At 40.4% G+C, this 18,843-nt stretch overlaps 1 protein-coding gene across 6 annotated transcripts in view; it reads left to right on the top strand.

The window, feature by feature from the left end:
• Positions 1-18,843, top strand: part of LOC107745321 (band 4.1-like protein 1) — a 349,703-nt gene that overhangs the window by 163,915 nt on the left and 166,945 nt on the right. For all 6 annotated transcript variants that reach the window (XM_016559185.1, XM_016559184.1, XM_016559183.1 and 3 more), the window contains 3 exons: positions 9,164-9,276; positions 9,592-9,753; positions 12,490-12,594. In XM_016559185.1, coding sequence (XP_016414671.1) covers positions 9,175-9,276; positions 9,592-9,753; positions 12,490-12,594 — 369 coding nt within the window. In that variant the 5' untranslated portion in view covers positions 9,164-9,174. The remainder of the gene's footprint in view (positions 1-9,163; positions 9,277-9,591; positions 9,754-12,489; positions 12,595-18,843) is intronic.

Genomic DNA, 18,843 nt, shown 5'->3' with positions numbered 1-18,843 from the left:
AAAACTCGTTCATTATAAAAACCGTAAAGATGCACTTCTCTCTAAAGACACGTCTAATGAGGAGATGGCGAGTCAGGATCGTCATCTTCATCTTTGCGACATGGACTCCGAAAATACTAATTTATTATTAAATAATTCAAATATCTCCTTACTATTTCCCCTGACATATTCATGGTAATTACTTTTGCTGGGGCTTTGTGGCACGCTTTAGCCCAGTGGTTCTCAAACTTTTTTGGTCGCGCCCCCCTTTAAACCTATAAAAAAAATCTGGCGCTTTTATTATTATTATTCTCTGTGTTATTTATTTTTATTGTGGGTTTCATGCTGTCTGCTAAGGCATAGGACACACACAGGCTTTCCTCCTCACCAACGACATTAAACACCGTGTCTACACCGGACGCAAGCGGCAAAATACAGTAGAACCCATTATAATCAGTGACGCTGTGTACACTGGATGCGGCGCGACGCGACATGACAAAATCCCGACATTAAACTGATGCATTGTTCTATTTATGAAGTATTAACACAAAGTTTAAATGATTTGCAACGGTTGCTTTGTCGCATCCAGTGTAAAGCTGTTGCGGCGCGACGGTACAGACATGTGAGTGAAGCCAAGAGCAAGATATGCCTCATCATATTTTCTGCATTTAGCTTTTGAATGACCAGCACCTGCCTGGGTCTGTGCGACTTCATCTATGGCTTTTCTCTTACCTTTCAAAAACCGATCCATCTCCCATTCTAGGTTACGTTCTCTGGCTGTTTACTGTTTTATTTCTTTTCTTCTGCTGATGGCCAAAATGCAGCTTTTCCCGAAGCATTGGGAACTTTTAGTAACTCCCCACGCTCAAACTTCTCCCTGATGCTCTGCATGGTCAACTGTCACCTGTATGCTAATGCATGCGTATATGCGTTGCGTATTGCATAGGCGATGTATAATATAATCAATATAACAATATTTCATACAGTAGCCTATGTGTGCTCTGCGCGTGTATGGGCACAATAAAAGGAGAGAAGCTGAATGAACCCAAGTCCGACCCGAGCCCGATCTGTAAAAAAAAAATGCCCAGCCCGAATGGACTCAGCGTGTCGGGACCCGACGGGCTTGCAGACCTCTACCGATTTTGGTGCGCCTGCTTCGAATGTGTGCGTTCAGAAAACCCTATATCAGATGTTTATAGTAATATGGTTTAAAACGCATGATTTCAGCACGATAATCAAAACCAAATAGATGTTTTGGACATGATGAGAAGATCAGTATGGCTGTTACATATGGTGGATAAAGACAACAGGATGTGTGAGGATTCACATACAAATCCATTTAATGAACAAACAAAATAAAAACATAAGACTAGAAATACTGAACACCAAGAAACCAGAGAACCAAGAAGCACAAGGGAAATCCAGATCATCCGAGCAACAGCCCAAAATGAGTGACAAAGAACAGGAGAAACACAGGGACTAAATACACGAGGCTAACAAGGGAAATGCAAAAACTAAAGATCCCCACAGTGGAGTCCACATGCTGGAGTCCATGGGCAATCAAGCTCCTTATATAATCCAATGAATAAGACGAGAAGAAACAAACCATGAACACAGGAAACTAGAATGATACTCAGAACTGCAGTGTGACAACCAGCAAGAGGTTGCAAAGAATGACTGAAAATACAGGGCTTATAAAGGCAGAGTTATTGAGGTGATGAGAAACAGCTGTGGACAATCAGTGATGAAACCAGGCAGAGGATTATGGGACATGTAGTTCATGGGGCAGAATCAGTCTCAAGTGGAGTGACCTTTAGTGGACAACTGGGGCACTCCAGCTAGTGATCGTGACTGGCCAAGATAACCTAATAACATTTATTGTTATAGTTAAAACCCCATCAATTAAATAGTTGACCATTTGACTTTTAAGGCTTAATATTGTAAAATGTATGACATTTTAAGACTTTAAACTGCAAGTAAACAGACAATGCTTCAGCAAAGTTGTTTCACAAAGTTGAAATCTTAAATGCATGAATGTTTTGCCAATCAATACATATTCAGGGCTTTACCAACCCAACAAAGAACAGAAAAAGTGAAGGAATATAGTTTTTTTTCATGAGGAGGCAGTTAGATGCTCACGGAAAAGATGAGTTTTCAGTTGTTTCTTAAAGATTGTGAGGGATTTCGCTGTCCGGATGGAGTTAGGTAGGTCATTCCACCAACAGGGTATGGTGAAAGAGAACGTCCTGGAGAGAGATTTTTTGCCTCTCTGCAATGGGACCATGAGCCGCCACTCGTTTACTGACCGCAGGCTTCTGGAGGGGATGTAGATGCTTAGAAGAGGAGGAGGTTGCGGAGCCCGTGGCTGTTCTGTAGGCAAGCACCAATGACTTGAATTTGATGCAAGCTGCGACTGGTAGCCAGTGCGGAGAGATGAGAAGCGGTGTGACATGGGCCCTCTTGGGCTCATTGAAAACAAGATGTGCTGCTGCATTTTGAATCATATGCAGAGGTCTGATTTCACATGTTGGGAGTCCAGCCAGAAGAGCATTGCACTAGTCCAGCCTATAAATGACAAGGGCCTGGACGAGAAGCTGTGTTGCATGTTCTGTTAGGAAGGGTCTGATCTTCCTGATGTTGTGTAGTGCAAACCTGCATGATCGTGCTGTTTTTGCAATATGCTCTTTAAAGGTCCGCTGATCATCAAGGACCACCCCAAAATTCCTGGCTGAACCCGATGGGCTTATCGTTGATGAGCTTAGTTGGATGGTAAACTGGTGCTGAACTAATGGAGTGGCAGGGAAGATGAGAAGCTCTGTCTTTGCCAGGTTGAGTTGCAGGTGATGTTCTTTCATCCATGCTGAGATGTCCGTCAGGCAGTTTGAGATCTGAGCAGGTACCGTTGGATCATCTGGTTGAAATGAGAGGTAGAGCTGCGTGTCATCAGCATAGCAATGGTAGGAAAAACCATGTGCCTGAATGATGGGTCCCAGTGATGTAGTGTATATAGAGAAGAGAAGGGGTCCAAGAACTGATCCCAGAGGAACCCCAGTGACCAGTTGATGTGATTTGGATACCTCTCCTCCCCAAGACACCCTGAAGGACCTACCTGTGAGGAAAGACTCAAACCAGTAGAGTGCAGTTCTGGTGATGCCCAGTGATGAGAGGGTGGACAGAAGGATTTGATGATTAACAGCATCAAATGCAGCAGATAGATCTAGCAGAATGAGAACTGAAGATTTGGACTCAGCTCTTGCACTCTGTAGTGTTTCAGTGACTGAAAGCAAGGCGGTTTCAGTTGAATGGCCACTTTTGAATCCAGATTGGTTGTTGTCCAGCAGGTTGTTCTGTGAGAGGAAGGAAGACACTTGGTTGAACACAACGCGTTCAAGTGATTTTGCTATAAATGGGAGGAGAGAGACAGGTCTGTAGCTCTCAGTAAGTGAAGCGTCTAGTGTGGTTTTTTTAAGCAGTGGGGTTACCCGAGCCTGCTTGAATGCAGTGGGGAAAATGCCTGTGAGAAGAGATGAGTTGATGATGTGAGTGAGTGAAGGCATACAGTGGGGCAAATATTTATTTGATCCCCTGCTGATTTTGTAAGTGTGCCCACTTACAAAGAAATGGTCTGTAATTTTTATGGTAGGTTTATTTTAACGGATAGAGACAGAATATCAACCCAAAAAATCCAGAAAAAAATACATTATATAAAGGTTAGAAATTTATTTGCATTTCAGTGAGTGAAATAAGTATTTGATCCCCTACCAACCAGCAAGAATTCTGGCTCCTACAGATTGGTTATGTGCCCATGTGGAACACAGATTAGTCCTGCCACTTTAAGAAGTTACTCCTAATGTCAGCTCGTTAGGTGTATAAGACATCTGTCCACACAATCTGTATTTTCCATTCCAACCTCTCCCACCACCATGGGCAAGAACAAAGAGCGATGTCAGAGACAAGATTGTAGATCAGCACAAGGCTGGAATGAGCTAAAAGACCATCAGCAAGAAGCTTGGTGAGGAGACAACTGCTGGTGTGATTATTCGGAAATGGAAGAAATACAAAACAACCATCAATCGGCCTTGGTCTGGAGCTCCGTGCAAGATCTTGCCTCATGGGGTAAGGATGATCATGAGAAAGGTGAGGGATCAGCCCCGAACTACACGGGAGGAGCTTGTTAATGATCTTAAGGCAGTTGGGACCACATTCACCAAGCAAAATATTGGTAACACACTACGCCGCAATGGACTGAAATCCTGCAGCACCCGCAAGATCCCCCTGCTCAAGAAGGCACATGTACAGGCCTGTTTAAAGTTTGCCAAAGAACATCAAAATGATTCAGAGAAGGCTTGGGAGAAAGTGCTGTGGTCAGATGAGACCAAAATTGAGCTCTTAGGCATTAACTTGACTCGCCGTGTTTGGAGGGAGTGAAATGACCCCAAAAACACCATCCCTACAGTCAAGCACGGAGGTGGAAACATTATGCTTTGGAATACTTATTTCACTCACTGAAATGCAAATCAATTTCTAACCTTTATATAGTGTTTTTTCTGGATTTTTTGGTTGTTATTCTGTCTCTATATGTTAACATAAACCTACCATAAAATTACAGACCCTTCATTTATTTGTAACTGGGCAAACTTACAAAATCAGCAGGGGATCAAATAAATGTTTGCCCCACTGTATGCCTTCACTCACACACATCATCAACTCCTCTCTTCTCACAGGCATTTTCCCCACTGCATTCAAGCAGGCTCGGGTAACCCCACTGCTTAAAAAAAAAAACACTAGACGCTTCACTTATTGAGAGCTACAGACCCATCTCTCTCCTCCCATTCATAGCAAAATCACTTGAACGCGTTGTGTTCAACCAAGTGTCTTCCTTCCTCTCACAGAACAACCTGCTGGACAACAACCAATCTGGATTCAAAAGTGGCCATTCAACTGAAACCGCCTTGCTTTGGAGATGTGAGGGGATTGGGTCTAGAGGGCATGTGGTAGGGTGGCTGGAGAGGATAATTTCAGACACTTCATCTTCTGAAAGAGGAGAGAAGGAGGGGAGAAGATGGTCAGCTGTGTGAGTGTTTGCTGTGAGTTCCTGGGTGAGTAGAGCCGAGAACTGATTGCTGATGGATGTGGTTTTGTTAGTGAAGTAATTAGCAAAATCGTCAGCAGTTAAAGAGGTGGTGGAGGGGGACAAAGAGAGTATTGAATGTTTTGAAGAGTTTGCGTGTGTCTGATGCGTTGTTGATCTTGTTGTGGATAAAGGCCGTTTTGGCAGCGTCAACTTTGGTGGAAAATGAAGATAGCAGTGAGTGATACCTGCTGAGATCAGCAGAGTCTTTTGATTTGCGCCATTTTCTCTCCACTGCCCTGAGTTTAGTCCGATGCTCATGGATGACATCGGTTAACCAATGGTTGGAAGGAGTTGCACGTGCTGGTCTGGAGGAAATTGGACAGATATTGTCTAGGCAGCTAGTTAGGGTAGTACATAATGTATTTTTAACACAATTCACATCTAATGGTGAGAAATGTGTGGGGGTGGGAAGATAGGATGATATCACGGTGAAAAGTCGAGAAGGAGAAAGAGACCTCAGATTTCATCTAAACGAAACTGGCAGAGGGGTTGGTGGTGTGGAAGAAGGTGATGTAGATTAAAAGTAATAATGAAATGATCCAAAACATGCAAGGGTTTGACCAAGATGTTATAGGTGATACAATTGCGTGTAAAGATGAGGTCGAGCTGGTAATTTATGGTACCTGTGGTGTTGAGCCACTGAAGTTCGATAGAGGTTAGGAGAGAGTGGAAGTCAACAGCAAATGGCTTGTCAAGGTGGATGTTGAAGTCACCAAGAAGTACCAGCGAGCTGCCATTCTCAGAGAATGAGGACAGCAGCATGTCCAGTTCTTCTAGAAAGTTGCCCAGCTGACCTGGAGGGCGATAAATAACTACAGTACAATGTGGATTTTTACAGGGAGTGTAACTGTAACGGCATGAAATTCAAAACAAGTGTTGTTGATGTTATACGTGTATGGGAGGTACATGGCAGTACTCCCACCTCTCCCAACCTGACGGGGGATGTGGATGAAAGATAAGTTGTTGGAAAGAGCAACAGGGGTTGCTGTGTCTTCAGGTTTAATCCAGGTCTCAGTCAGGCCTAAGAGACTTAGTTCTGACTGAGTAGCAAAGGCTGGAATAAAGTCAGCTTTGTTGACAGCTGACTGACAATTCCAGAGACCCATAGAACAAGAAAAAGGTTCAATAGAAGAAGTGCGGATAGGAGACAGGTTAGCATGATTGCACATTTGCCACGTAAGCACAAATTAACAGGTAGCAAAAAGTCTATTTGTAATTTCTAATTACAGCCAACGGCAAACAACATGCACAATCAGCATAAACTTTTTAAATAAAATAAGCAGTAAACGAATGAATCCTCCCAACTAGCAGATATTTACTCTAAACGACAGTAACAGAAAACTGGTATTAAGCAAAACACTTATGCGCTCTTGCCGTGTCCACAGTCAGCTCACTATGCATTTAATGGATAATTTTTTATTTTTTTTATTTATTTAGTCATTTAGCAGACGCTTTTTACATACACATTTATAAATTCAATATATATATTATTTCATTTCCAATTAGTTTGTTGAAGTATTAAAATAACTCAAATTAAATAAAACTAAAACTTAATAAAAGACCTATACAGACATATAATAATGATTTATTATAATTATGATTATATAATGATTTATTATAATAAAATAATAATTATTGGATAATAAACATTAAAAAAAATATTTCACTGATTATATATAATTAAAAAAAAATGTACAATTAAAATATTTTACGTTTAATCTCTCCTGCTGTCATGAAGCAGTCTGGCGACATGACAAAGAAAGGTGATCCTGATTGGTCCTCTTGTGTGCATTCAAAATGCCGTTCGGCTCACAGGTGGGGCAGTTGTGGCCTAATGGATAGAGAGTCGGACTTGTAACCTGAAGGTCGCGGGTTGGAGTCTCAGGTCTGGCAGGGATTGTAGGTGGGGGAGGTGAATATCCAGCGAATATCCATCCATTGGATGGGTTAAATGCAGAGCACAAGTTCTAAATATGGGACACCGTACTTGGCCACATGTCCTTTCCTTTCCTTTAGATAGAACCTTATAGAACCATGTAAGAGTTCGACTTTGTAGATAGAACCTTTTTGTTTTCTAAATAAAAAGTCCTAAAATGTACACAACTTAGAAAAAAAAAAAAATCACATAATGTAAATAAGTTGTCAAAGAATAAGAATATGTGAATAACTCAATTTTGAAAAAAAAAAAGTCAGATAGAATCTTATAATTCCAAGGTGACGATTTGACTCCAAGAGTCAAAGCAGTAGTTTATGAGAATTTTTCTACAAAAAAAATGTAAACTAGTTTGTCCGTTAGGCCCAACTGAATAAGAATATTTAAAATGTAAGATTAGATGTTTTATCAGGCTATTATTATTTTTTACATTTAGATACCTATGTATGTCAAAAGGCCATGTGACAGTAAATACATTGCGAGTTCAGGGTTTTCATCTTGAAGTTTTGCTTAAAATAAATATCTACTAAAAACAAACAAGCAATGTACAGCAAATAAACAAAATATGAGCAGAAAGGAAAGTTAACTAGTAATTTCAAAGTTTTAGTTGCCTTTCCTTGCCATGTACAAATCATTTTCCCAACTTTTTTCTGCAGTGTTTTAGCAAAGGTATCAAAAACTATTTGCTGCGCACTGTGCCTCTGTTGTTAAAATAACATCTGTAGTTTTTGTAAAGCTTTATGTCTTTAGCGGGGGAGAGAAGCAATGATATATGAATGAATATATTAGAGGATATAACTTGGTGTGTACAGCTCTGTCATTTTGACATGCTGCTGACTTTAAACTGTAGAAATGGTCTCCCAGTCCGGTTGGAACCAAGCCAGGATCCAGAACCAGACCGTAGTCTGCTATTTGAGGACCCATGGATTAGATCTTGGACTAGATCTAGAAATTGCTTGCCATTTTTGAATGCAGTATGCATTACAAAGTCAGTGAACAGAATGGCAGTGGAACCAGTTTTAAATGGCAAGGTTTCCTGTGGAATATATTCCCATGTATTAGACCAACCTCTTGTGCAGTGTTTTGTCTTTACAGATTGATATCAAATGCTTTGCTTTCAGTGCTTTGTGGTACAAATTTACACAATACATTGTTGTCCACTGTCATCTGTATACAGTTGAATATAACACGTCACTAGAACAAAGTACTGTAAGTCCATAACTGTAAGTCCATAACACTGTGTCAAACAGCCGGGTAGGCAGTCCTAACAGCAGCCAGTCCAAAAGGGCAGAAAGAATCCAAAAGTCTGATGAGGAGAGGAATCAGAAGCCGTGCACACAGACAACAGTGCATAGACAGCCAGCTCAAGACAGAAGTCAGCAACATGCAAGGGTCAGTAACCAGTGAGCAGTCCAAACTGGTGGTCAGAGCCAAGAGGAAGTTAGAACAGCAACCAGACATGTAATCAAGGAACAATACTGGAGAGGGCAGACTGAAGTCAGGTGAATGCTGGCAGCACAGACTCCACTGTAAAGACAGTGGAAAATACACAAAGACAATACCACAAACACTCAGGCACAATTTGTGCTGTCTAGCTCTCAGCCTTCAGTCATGTCTATTTATTGGTTTTGTCTTTGTGTACTTTTGCAACATACACAATCCAGCAAACACAAGAGGAAAAGAAGCACAATATAGAGAGGAAAGCATATGAGGAACAGGTAAGTGCAACTGCTCAAGCAAAGACTAGACACATACTAAATGAGGGGGCGTGGTAAAGGGAAAACAAGGAGGCAGGACAAGAGGAGTCAATACATGGCCAACACAAAGACAAAGCTAGGTGCTCTAACACAAGACAAACATAAATACTCGAAATAAGGACAAAATGTGCAGGACTGCCAAAGCTAATAATGTGGGGGTTTTTTTCATTTATCTCTGTATCTACAATAGGAAAGGCATCATTTTCCATGTATCTGCATATTTTTGAGTTGTCTTTTTTACTGCAATCAAAGATGTGATTCAGCACTGAAAGCTGAGTAGCTTTAATCATAGTGTTTTTTTAAGGATGCATACTGATATGTAGAGAACAATGTAATAAATAACTTTTTTTTTCTTTTCAGGAAAGGTGACTATGAGGACTGAGACAGGGACTGGGACTGAGGTGACACCCCAACATAAGGGTACTGAAGTTACCATTCCAGAGTCAGACTCAGATGGTAAAATGGCGAAAGAGGTAGGGAATTGTTTTAAATGTCCAACTAATATTTTAAACATTTATTTTTTCTTTGAAAATTTGTACATCAAATCAAAGTCAGTGTAGTCAACCAACATGCAGGAAACCATTTGACAAGAAAACCATAACACAGATGACATGACAAAGAGTACCCACTCCTGTAGACTCGCATGACTGCCTAATTGACACAGTTTTTTCAACAACAAAAAAAAAGAAAGAAAGAAAATATTTTAGTGATTAACAGTTGTGAAAAAAATATAATGTAATATAAACTGATATAATGTAATATAAACTGATAATATATACTGATTATAGGATATTAAGCCTCATGATGACTCTGGAGATGTACATGATGCATCAGACAGAACAACATCCAACAAGAGCCCAAGATCCCCTCAGAAAGGCTCCAAACGCTTCAAGACTGTTCCCTTTAAAGTCACACTTTTGGACAGTTCTATTTATGAAGAGAACATTGAGGTAAGTGAAAGAGTTGTTTCAGTGGTGTCCGCACGACAGTTGTCTTTATGCCTCATGTGAAGCACTAAGAACCCTTTAATAAACTCATAAATCAACTGTTTTTGTCACTGACAACTTTGACTGGAATAATTTCTAAACTGAAACTACCATAGGTTATTATAAAATACACTTTCCCTCACAGGGATGTTTTAGTATGTACAAACTCAGTTTGAAAATACATTGAAAACCTTTTTGGAAAAACTCCAAAAAACATTTTGGCAAGTTTCTGGCTGCCGGTCTAGAAAGCTCCTCACCTCACGGCTGGCGGTGATTCGGAGCAGATAGAGTCTGTCTCGTGTGGTAATATTGGCAACAGTTTGCAAATGAAAGTCAATGTCTTTTAAGTAGGCGTGCACATCGTGGCCTCTTGCAGGGTTAGGAGTGAAAGTGGGAATGTTTCTAGCCAGCTTATCCAATCCTTTAGGTGACACACCGTGACTGGAAGACAGCCTTTGAAAAGGCTCCCACCCCCTTGATGCTGCTGGGGGTTCTGGGATGCTGGCAGGTGAGGGTCTCTTAAGCCATAAAACCCCAAAGATCATGCATGATTCTACGCAGACGCTACATGCAATAAAAACAAGAAACAAGATTTTGAACCTTTCTCTATTCTCTTAAACCTTTGTTTAACTGACAAAAGTATAAAGAAAATATTTCCATTTCCACTGTGCTTTGTAAATATGAAAACTTTTTAGAGTCTGATGTCTTCAAAACACTTAAAGAAAATTGGAACATATAACATTTATTTATACAATATAGTGTTTATACAGTACAGATTATTTCAAGGCAGCTTCACAGTATTACAGTTTCTTATTTGCTTTGGTACTATTTTCACAAGCAACTGTTACATTTTCAAAACTCTGAGTACTAATATCACAACAGATCATCAAAAGTGCAGTTTTTTCAAACATTTCAGTGTATTTTCAATTGTCTTAGTACAATACACACAATCACAAAGTATCCTTTTCACTACACAAAATAATTGTTTCATCTATATAAATGTTTCATTCACAGTAACTGACTTTCATAAAGCTCTTACTATTTGTCTATTATTTAATCTAACTCATCTTAATGGTTAATCAGTGAATCATTTGGTGCATTTATAGATATCGTTTCTAAAGAACTTGTTGGCAATTCAGGGATAACGAAATGTAATGAATTTTTTTTGCACTATAAGTGATTTATCTTAGATGACAACCACTATTGTGTGTGTGTGTGTGTGTGTGTGTGTGCAAAGCAAAACTTGACAAAATCACCAAAAACCTCCCTTTGAGGACGTCCTCATTTGTAAAACTGTGTGTTTTGCAATTTGTGAACATACGGCGGGATACAAGGGAGAGAAATTAATCAAAGATGTATCAGTAGAAGGGAGACAGATGGCATCAAATACAGCATTTTACATTACATTATGCCATGTGATACTGTATAGTCTTTACCATGGTAGAGACTGCTCATTACTATAACTCACCTTTCATCTGATGTCCAGTTACAGTCATATGTCATACTGCATTGACAATAAACTTTGTTCTAGCACCAAACCTTATGGCCATGTCATACCTTCATCACACCTTTTGATACAGTAACACGCTGTATAAATACTTTTACAAACATTATGGATTTTATGTGAGTTATGCAAGCTAGGTAATGTAAGTGTATTTTCTAACATGACAGTTATTGCCTCTATTACTAATTATTTCAGCAACAAAGGTGATTTGAAACAAGTATCTTGCATTGTTTGCTCTTGAATTAACTGATTGTTAAAAGTACTAAGTTGAAAGAAGATATTACTGTTGTGTTTTGGTGATTAAACCAAATGTCCTCAACACTCAGTGCGTGCGTGATTTCGCGGTGATGACTCGCTCTTTATAATCCTCAACATCAGCGATTTCATTCTCCAAATCATCGGTGTCCGTCCCTTCCTCGATTCTGACATCCAACTCCAGCAGCATTTCCTCTTTTCCAGATAACAGGGCTAACAGTTCACGTAGTCAGTAAATGACTGGATCTTCTTTGTCTACTTCTGTTTCGATATCTTGTAAAAGTCTCGTTGTGGAAGCGAGTACAGCTCTCCATTTTCTGAGTAGTCTTTCAAGTCGCTCCACCATTTCGGGTGTTGTTTGCTAGTTTCCTGGGTTTCGGCACCAGACGCTTTGTCGTGACTTCTTCACTAAACAAGCAATAATGACTCGTGACGACTTGAATTAAAAACAAAAGAACTGATTTATTGGAGTTTCAGGTTTTTTACAGGGATGAATTCACTTTTGCAGTGCACACACACAACGTTACTCAGTCAGTTCACTTCTTCTCAGCGAACTCTATATCTGAACAGCATTATGGGTAATGTTTCCTAAAGGGGAAGAGCCAAATAAATTACTATATAAACTGTTTCTGTTCTTATTATTGAAAACAATGAATTAAACATTATACTAAGCATTTATGACTAATATTAATCTAATTTAAGTCACAACAGGTACATTTATTGTAGAAATGCTTATGCATTTTTGTAAAATAATATATGTGACAAGCAACTTGTACTGATGGGGTAGGAGGGTGGAATTAATCTCTGATCAGGACCAAATTATCAAATAAACCAGTGTCAAAATATATTATAAACATGTTTATTGTTTGCACTGTCTGCTAATTGCATAATTTATATGTATGTTTTACCCCTTCCACATTTGTGTTTTGTTATTTTTGCAGAAACAGTGTAAGGGGCAGGTTCTCCTGGACCTGGTGTGTGAACATCTAAACTTGTTGGAAAAGGACTATTTCGGCTTGACCTTCAGTGATTCTGACAGCCAAAAGGTCAGAGAGCTATTCCAAATGCTTCTATCATTAAATTTCAGACATATTTCAGTTTTATCCCACAGAACAGAAGACTCACAAATAATATCTCTGCAAGATCACTTGTATCACAATTAAATGAGATGTAAGCATAGAATTAATAATAATAATAATAATAATAATAATTTGCAGATAGTTAAGGAAAATGAACTTAATTCAAGATTCAAGCTAACATCTGAAGACTCAAGCAGCTACTTTGTTGTCTCACTCTCCAGTCGGTCATCAGTCTATGGAAGAAAAATAATGACAAATGTCTTTGAAACAAAAAAAAGCATGCTGAATTGCACCAAATGAAAAAATAATGCTCTGCATAAACAATGCTTGCATTTGAATGCCTTGTATTTTCAGGGCTTGCATTTTTAGGGGCTGAAATTTGACATAATTGTTTATTTAAACTGTGAATATTTGAATTCAAAACATTTCACACACATTATTGAATTAAAAATTTGTTAAAATTCGGCAGAAATTTCAGCATTTCACATCCGGGAAGCGCAGGAATAGCAGTAGAGTATCGATGCATGATCTCCGTCTGCTGTTAGTTGCTCACCTGCAGGAGGTGCAAGCAGCTGTTGATGAAGACCAAAGCAACAGGTGGATAAAGTCATTCATTTAAAAAAACTGATTTGTAGCAATGGAGCAAGGGTACATAGAAGTTATGATGATCAGGGCCAGTATGTATATGTGGAAAAGCTGACTGTGTGTACGTTTAATTCAACATCTTTGCTGTTACTCGTTTCCCCGTGTAGCAGCTTTCTCTACCGCAAAGGAGATTATAATGCTATTTTACCCGACATTGATGTACATTACATCTGAAGAGACATATATTGTATTCAGTTGCTTAGTTTCCTTAACTATGGCTTGTGTGACACTGGGCTGTAATATTGGGGTTTCCCTCATACATCTCACTCCAGGATTCCCCAACATTGCCTAAAGGCTGATTTATACTAATTTATACTGATTTATACTTACGGCCTCTATGCCGTAGGCTATGTGTCAGTTTTCATTTATACTTCTGTGTCGTTGTCCGCGTCGACATGCAGTTACACATTGAGACCGCTAGTTTGCAGTGTCCATGGCATGTTTCTGGTGTAACCCCTATTATCAAGGCAAAAGCCAAAGAAGAAGCAGCTTGACGGAGAAGCATCAGCAGTGACGGCGGTAAATAAATATCCAAGAACAGATAATGTATTTAAAACTACAAAAAGGAGATGACAACTGAACAGGAGAAGATGGCATTCTTTCAGTCTCCACAAGGAATTGTACTATGGCAGAACAACATTGTTTGTTGTGGACAACTAAGTGATGTATGTTGTATAATAAATAAGACACTTTTTCTTTGCTTTGTTTTATTTTAAATAAGAAGGTGTAACATTAAAGTATATTAAAATGCAAAAAAACACACAAAACTGAAATACATACGGAGGGAGGGGTTCTAGCAGACCAATCACAGCGCTTGCGGTCCACATAGAATTGACTCGCCTTTACATTTTTACATTTGTGCGTGCTACACGTTGGCGTAGCTACGGTGTAGGTTCGACGCAGAAGTATAAATTGGGCTTAACATGAAAAATGCTAAACGCGCCTCAGTGAACTAATACAGCGATATAAAAAAGACCTCAGATCTCAGAATACACCTGATGCAAACTATATACAGGTAAGCAAATGAGGTCAGAAGAACGCAACAAAATGCAACATTTTCTTTAAATGCTTTTCTAGCACGTTGAGCTGCTGGATTCAGCTGAGCTTAAATTCCTGTCTGCTAAGACAGCGCTCCTGACCGCGCTCACTTCCATCAAGAGGGTCGGGGACCTCCAAGCATTTTCGGTGAGCGAAGAGTGCCTTGTGTTTGGGCCGGCCTACTCTCACGTTGTCCTGAGACCCCGGCCTGGATACGTGCCCAAGGTTCCCACCACGCCTTTTCGCGAGGTGAACCTGCAAGCACTGCCCTCGGAGGAGACAGATCTAGCCTTAGTGTTGCTGTGTCCCGTAAGAGTGTTGCAAATATATGTGGACCGCACTTGGAGTTTCAGAAGCTCTGAGCAGCTCTTGTCTGATATGGAGGACTTGACATAAGTCGTAACTTAATATAATAACTGCGTACTGCAAGTGAATGATGCACTGTAGTGCCATCCTAAACAGGAACCCTCTAACACTAGCGCTCTCTTTTCTTTTTCTATTCCATCTACTTGTTTACTTTTTATTTATTTTGACCCTCTAACTGTCACGCCCTTGGACTGCCCCTGTGTTCCTGTGTTGCGTTTTGCTCCCAATGTGCTCCGTGACCCAGTTTCTCCCTTGTTGATTATGTTTATTGATTTCAGGTGTTTCTCGTTGAGTCCCTCGTTTAGTTATGTATTTAAAGAGTGTTCTGTTCCTTGGTTACTTACGTCATTCAATGTCTCCTGCGATCCCAATGGTCCCTGCCTTTTTGTTTATTAAAGTCTGTTTGTTTGGGTTTACACCTGCGTCTCCTCGTCTCCTCATTCCGTGCTCTAAAGGGTTTTGAAAGAACACCAGACAAACCCACATACAGTAAGCGGTGCCCCTTCTCCCTGTTTTGGTTTCTGTTTTTGAAAGTTTTTCTTTTCCCGTTCCCTGTGGGTATGGAAACCACCGCAAGATTCGCTGCCTTAACCCGTAAGGACCTTCCTTTTGTGGAGTATGCCAGGGAATTCTGTGGGCTCGCCGTCTTAACGGCATTGGACGATGCCACACTGAATTCTTTGTGCCTGGAGAGCATCCGGCCCCGATCCAGAACCGCTCCGTTGTCAAGCCCGCCAGCCACTGCACTCTTAAGCCCGCCGGCCGCTCCATCATCAAGTCCGTTGGCCGCTCCACTTTCAAGCCTGCCGGCCGATTCACTCCCAAGCCCTCAGCTGACAGCAGCTGAGTCTCCCTCAGTCTCCCTCAACTCAAACCAAAGGAGGAATCTGAGGAGGAAAAGACTGTTAGCTCGAGCCCCTGAGTCAGCTCCAGTGTCGGCTCCAGCCCCTGAGTCCGCTCCAGTGTCGGCTTCAGCCCCGGAATCCGCTCAAGTGTCGGCTCCAGCCCCTGAGTCCGCTCTAGTGTCAGCTCCAGCCCCTGAGCTTGCTCCAGTGTGGGCTCCTGTTCCCAAGTTAAGCCCAGAGAGGCTCCTGTTCCCACGTCCAGCCCAGAGAGGGCTGTGGTTCCCACGTCCATTCCAGAGAGGGCTCCTGTTCCCAAGTTAAGCCCAGAGAGGGCCTCAGAACCCGAAATTTCCGCCAAGGAATTTTGGGTGGGGGGGGGCTATAGGGCTTCGGCCGTAGTGGCCGGACCGAGTGCCGAGGCCAAGGCGGGAGCCCGCTCCGCCATGGCCCCCTGAACTGCCTACTCCGCCATGGCCCCCTGAACTGCCTACTCCGCCATGGCTCCCCGAGCCCCGTTAGAAGTTATGAGGCGCGAGGACGCGCCTTCCGGGAGGGGGAGGTAATGTCACGCCCTTGGACTGCCCCTGTGTTCCTGTGTTGTGTTTTGCTCCCAATGTGCTCCATGACCCAGTTTCTCCCTTGTTGATTATGTTTATTGATTTCAGGTTTTTCTCATTGAGTCCCTCGTTTAGTCACGTATTTAAAGAGTGTTATGTTCCTTGGTTCCTTTGTTCCGGTGTCTTACGTCATTCAATGTCTCCTGCGATCCCAATGTTCCCTGCCTTTTTGTTTATTAAAGTCTGTTTGTTTGAGTTTACTTCTGCGTCTCCTCATTCCGAGCTCCGAAGGGTTGTGACACTAGCACTTGCACTCTCTATTCTATTTCTATTCTACTACTTGTTTCCTTTTTAATTAAAAAAATTAACCCTCTAACACTAGCGTTCTCTTTTCTTTTTCTATTCCATCTACTTGTTTTCTTTTTATTTATAATAAAAAATTACCCTCTAACGCTTGCATTTTCTACTCTTTTTCTATTCTCTTGACTTGTTTTCTTTATATTTATTTTAAAAAATGACCCTCTAACACTAGCATTCTCTTTTCTTTTTCTATTCTATCTGCTTGTTTTCTTTTTATTTATCATAAAAAAACAAACAAAAAACAAACAAACAAAAAACCCTTATGTGGTGCTACATATGTTAGACTAACCAAGACTTGTCACAGCACTTACATATTATTGCTCTTTTGTTGGTTTTGATAGCTTCTATTGTCCTCATTTGTAAGTCGCTTTGGGTAAAAGCGTCTGCTAAATGACTAAATGTAAATGTACTAGTAGTAGTAGTAGTAATAAAAATAATAATAACAATAAAGACAGGTTTGTGTTCTTCATCATATCACACAAGGAATTGAAACACTAAACTCTATGCAAACCTGTAATAAGGAATAAGGAATTTTAACTATCCCCAGACTTTTGTGTAAGGTGTAGACTTAACATTAGACATTAAAAATGAAAAAAAATATTCAGTGGTTCAAAACAGCTTTTTCTATACATGCAAATCTGAACAAATGATAGAAAATACATCAATGAGGGATTGGCTCCGGGACAGAGTAAGACAGAGATAAATATTTTGTCTTACCAGGTTTAATCATATCTTACAAGGTTTAAAACATTTAAATAGACAAATCAAATAGTAGACAATGTGTATGATTCAGTATCTTAGTTAATAACTCTTTGCCAGCTCTGATTTCTACGAGACTGATTGGCATTGATTTGTGATTGTACTGTCCTGGCTCATTTGTTTATCCCGGAAACTTGATAAGTGACTGTGTCAAATATTTTTCCTATTATTAGTAGAATTCATTATTTGTTTTGAAGCCATTATCCATGTCTTTCAGAATAAGATATTGGGCTTCAGACCCATCCCTAATTATAATGTTATTACTGTTAGTTCTCCCCTCAGTGTCTGGATCTCCACCAAGATTGATCTCAAATTCTTCTGCCATGAAATTCTGGAATTTCTGCGCATTATAGCGTTTCTATATTGTGAGTTCCTGCACAGAAGAGACTTTCCTCCCGCTATAATTCTCAACCTTTTGACCAGATTTTAACTTATTTTCGCAGACCTGGGGCCCGTTTCAATAAGGAGGTTCAACCAACTCTGAGTTTAAACTTAAACTCTGAGTTGACTTACCATGTGATGGGAAACTCCGAGTTTTCGGTTTCAGAACGGCTGAATTGTGTTAGTTCAGTCGACTCGGAGTACGTTGACTCTGAGTTTAGCACACGCACCGCGACTATGAAAAGTCATGATCAGTGGAGCTCCAAAATTACGATTCACCATGGCAACAGCACCTGACAAAAAGACGTCCGCGTGCTTCCGAGTCAATGCGTAACTTTAATTCTTAATAACTGTTTCTAACTTAAAGGAGTAGTTCACTTCCAGAATGAAACTTCTGTCATCATTTACTCACCCTCCACTTGTTCCAAACCTGTATGAGTTTCTTTCTTCTGTTGAACATGAAGATATTTTGAAAAATGTTGGTATCCGAACAGTTGATGAGCACCATTGACTTCCATAGTAGGAAAAAAAAATACTATGGAAGTCAATTGTGCTCATCAACTGTTCGGATACCAAAATTTTTCAAAATGTCTTTGTTTGTGTTCAACAGAAGAAAGAAACTCATACAGGTTTGGAACAAGTGGAGGGTGAGTAAATGATGATAGAATTTTCATTCTGGAAGTGAACTACTCCTTTAATAACTGTTATAATATCAACGGTGAAAACTGTAAATTATTGAACTAATATTAATTTGAAATGTATCCCATGGCAAAAAAAGGGAAAAAGACAGAAAAAATAAACAAGAACATGTCAGCAGCTATAAAATGAAGCATAAAAACACAATTCAATCAAGGTAAAGCTTTAAGCATGAAAGGTTCATGGATGTAGGCTGAATGACTTTACAAACATTTGGCATTAAATATCATTCAATGTCTATTTCAATGCGCTGCAGCTTTTTGCACATAGTCTAACACTCTTTTCACATAATTAAATATTCTTTAATCCAACCTGTTACATTTCTAATATATAAAATTAACTACTGACTACTATTAACTACTACCTCTGAGGCAGAGGCTCGCAAAAAGGGGGAGAACCGCAGCGGAACAGGGAGCTCGGGGAGCCATGGAGGAGCAGACAGTTCAGGAGGCCATGGCAGTGCAGGGGAGTCGGGAGGCCATGGCGGAGCAGGGAATTCAGGAGGCCATGGCGGATCAGCCTCCAAGGCCGCTGCCCCAGCCTCTACGGCTGGAACCCTATAACCCCCC

Source organism: Sinocyclocheilus rhinocerous, unplaced genomic scaffold (genome assembly GCF_001515625.1).
Source record: "Sinocyclocheilus rhinocerous isolate Xijiao unplaced genomic scaffold, SAMN03320098_v1.1 scaffold1730, whole genome shotgun sequence".
Lineage (NCBI taxonomy): Eukaryota > Metazoa > Chordata > Actinopteri > Cypriniformes > Cyprinidae > Sinocyclocheilus > Sinocyclocheilus rhinocerous.
This window is presented reverse-complemented; position numbering and strand designations above follow the sequence as displayed.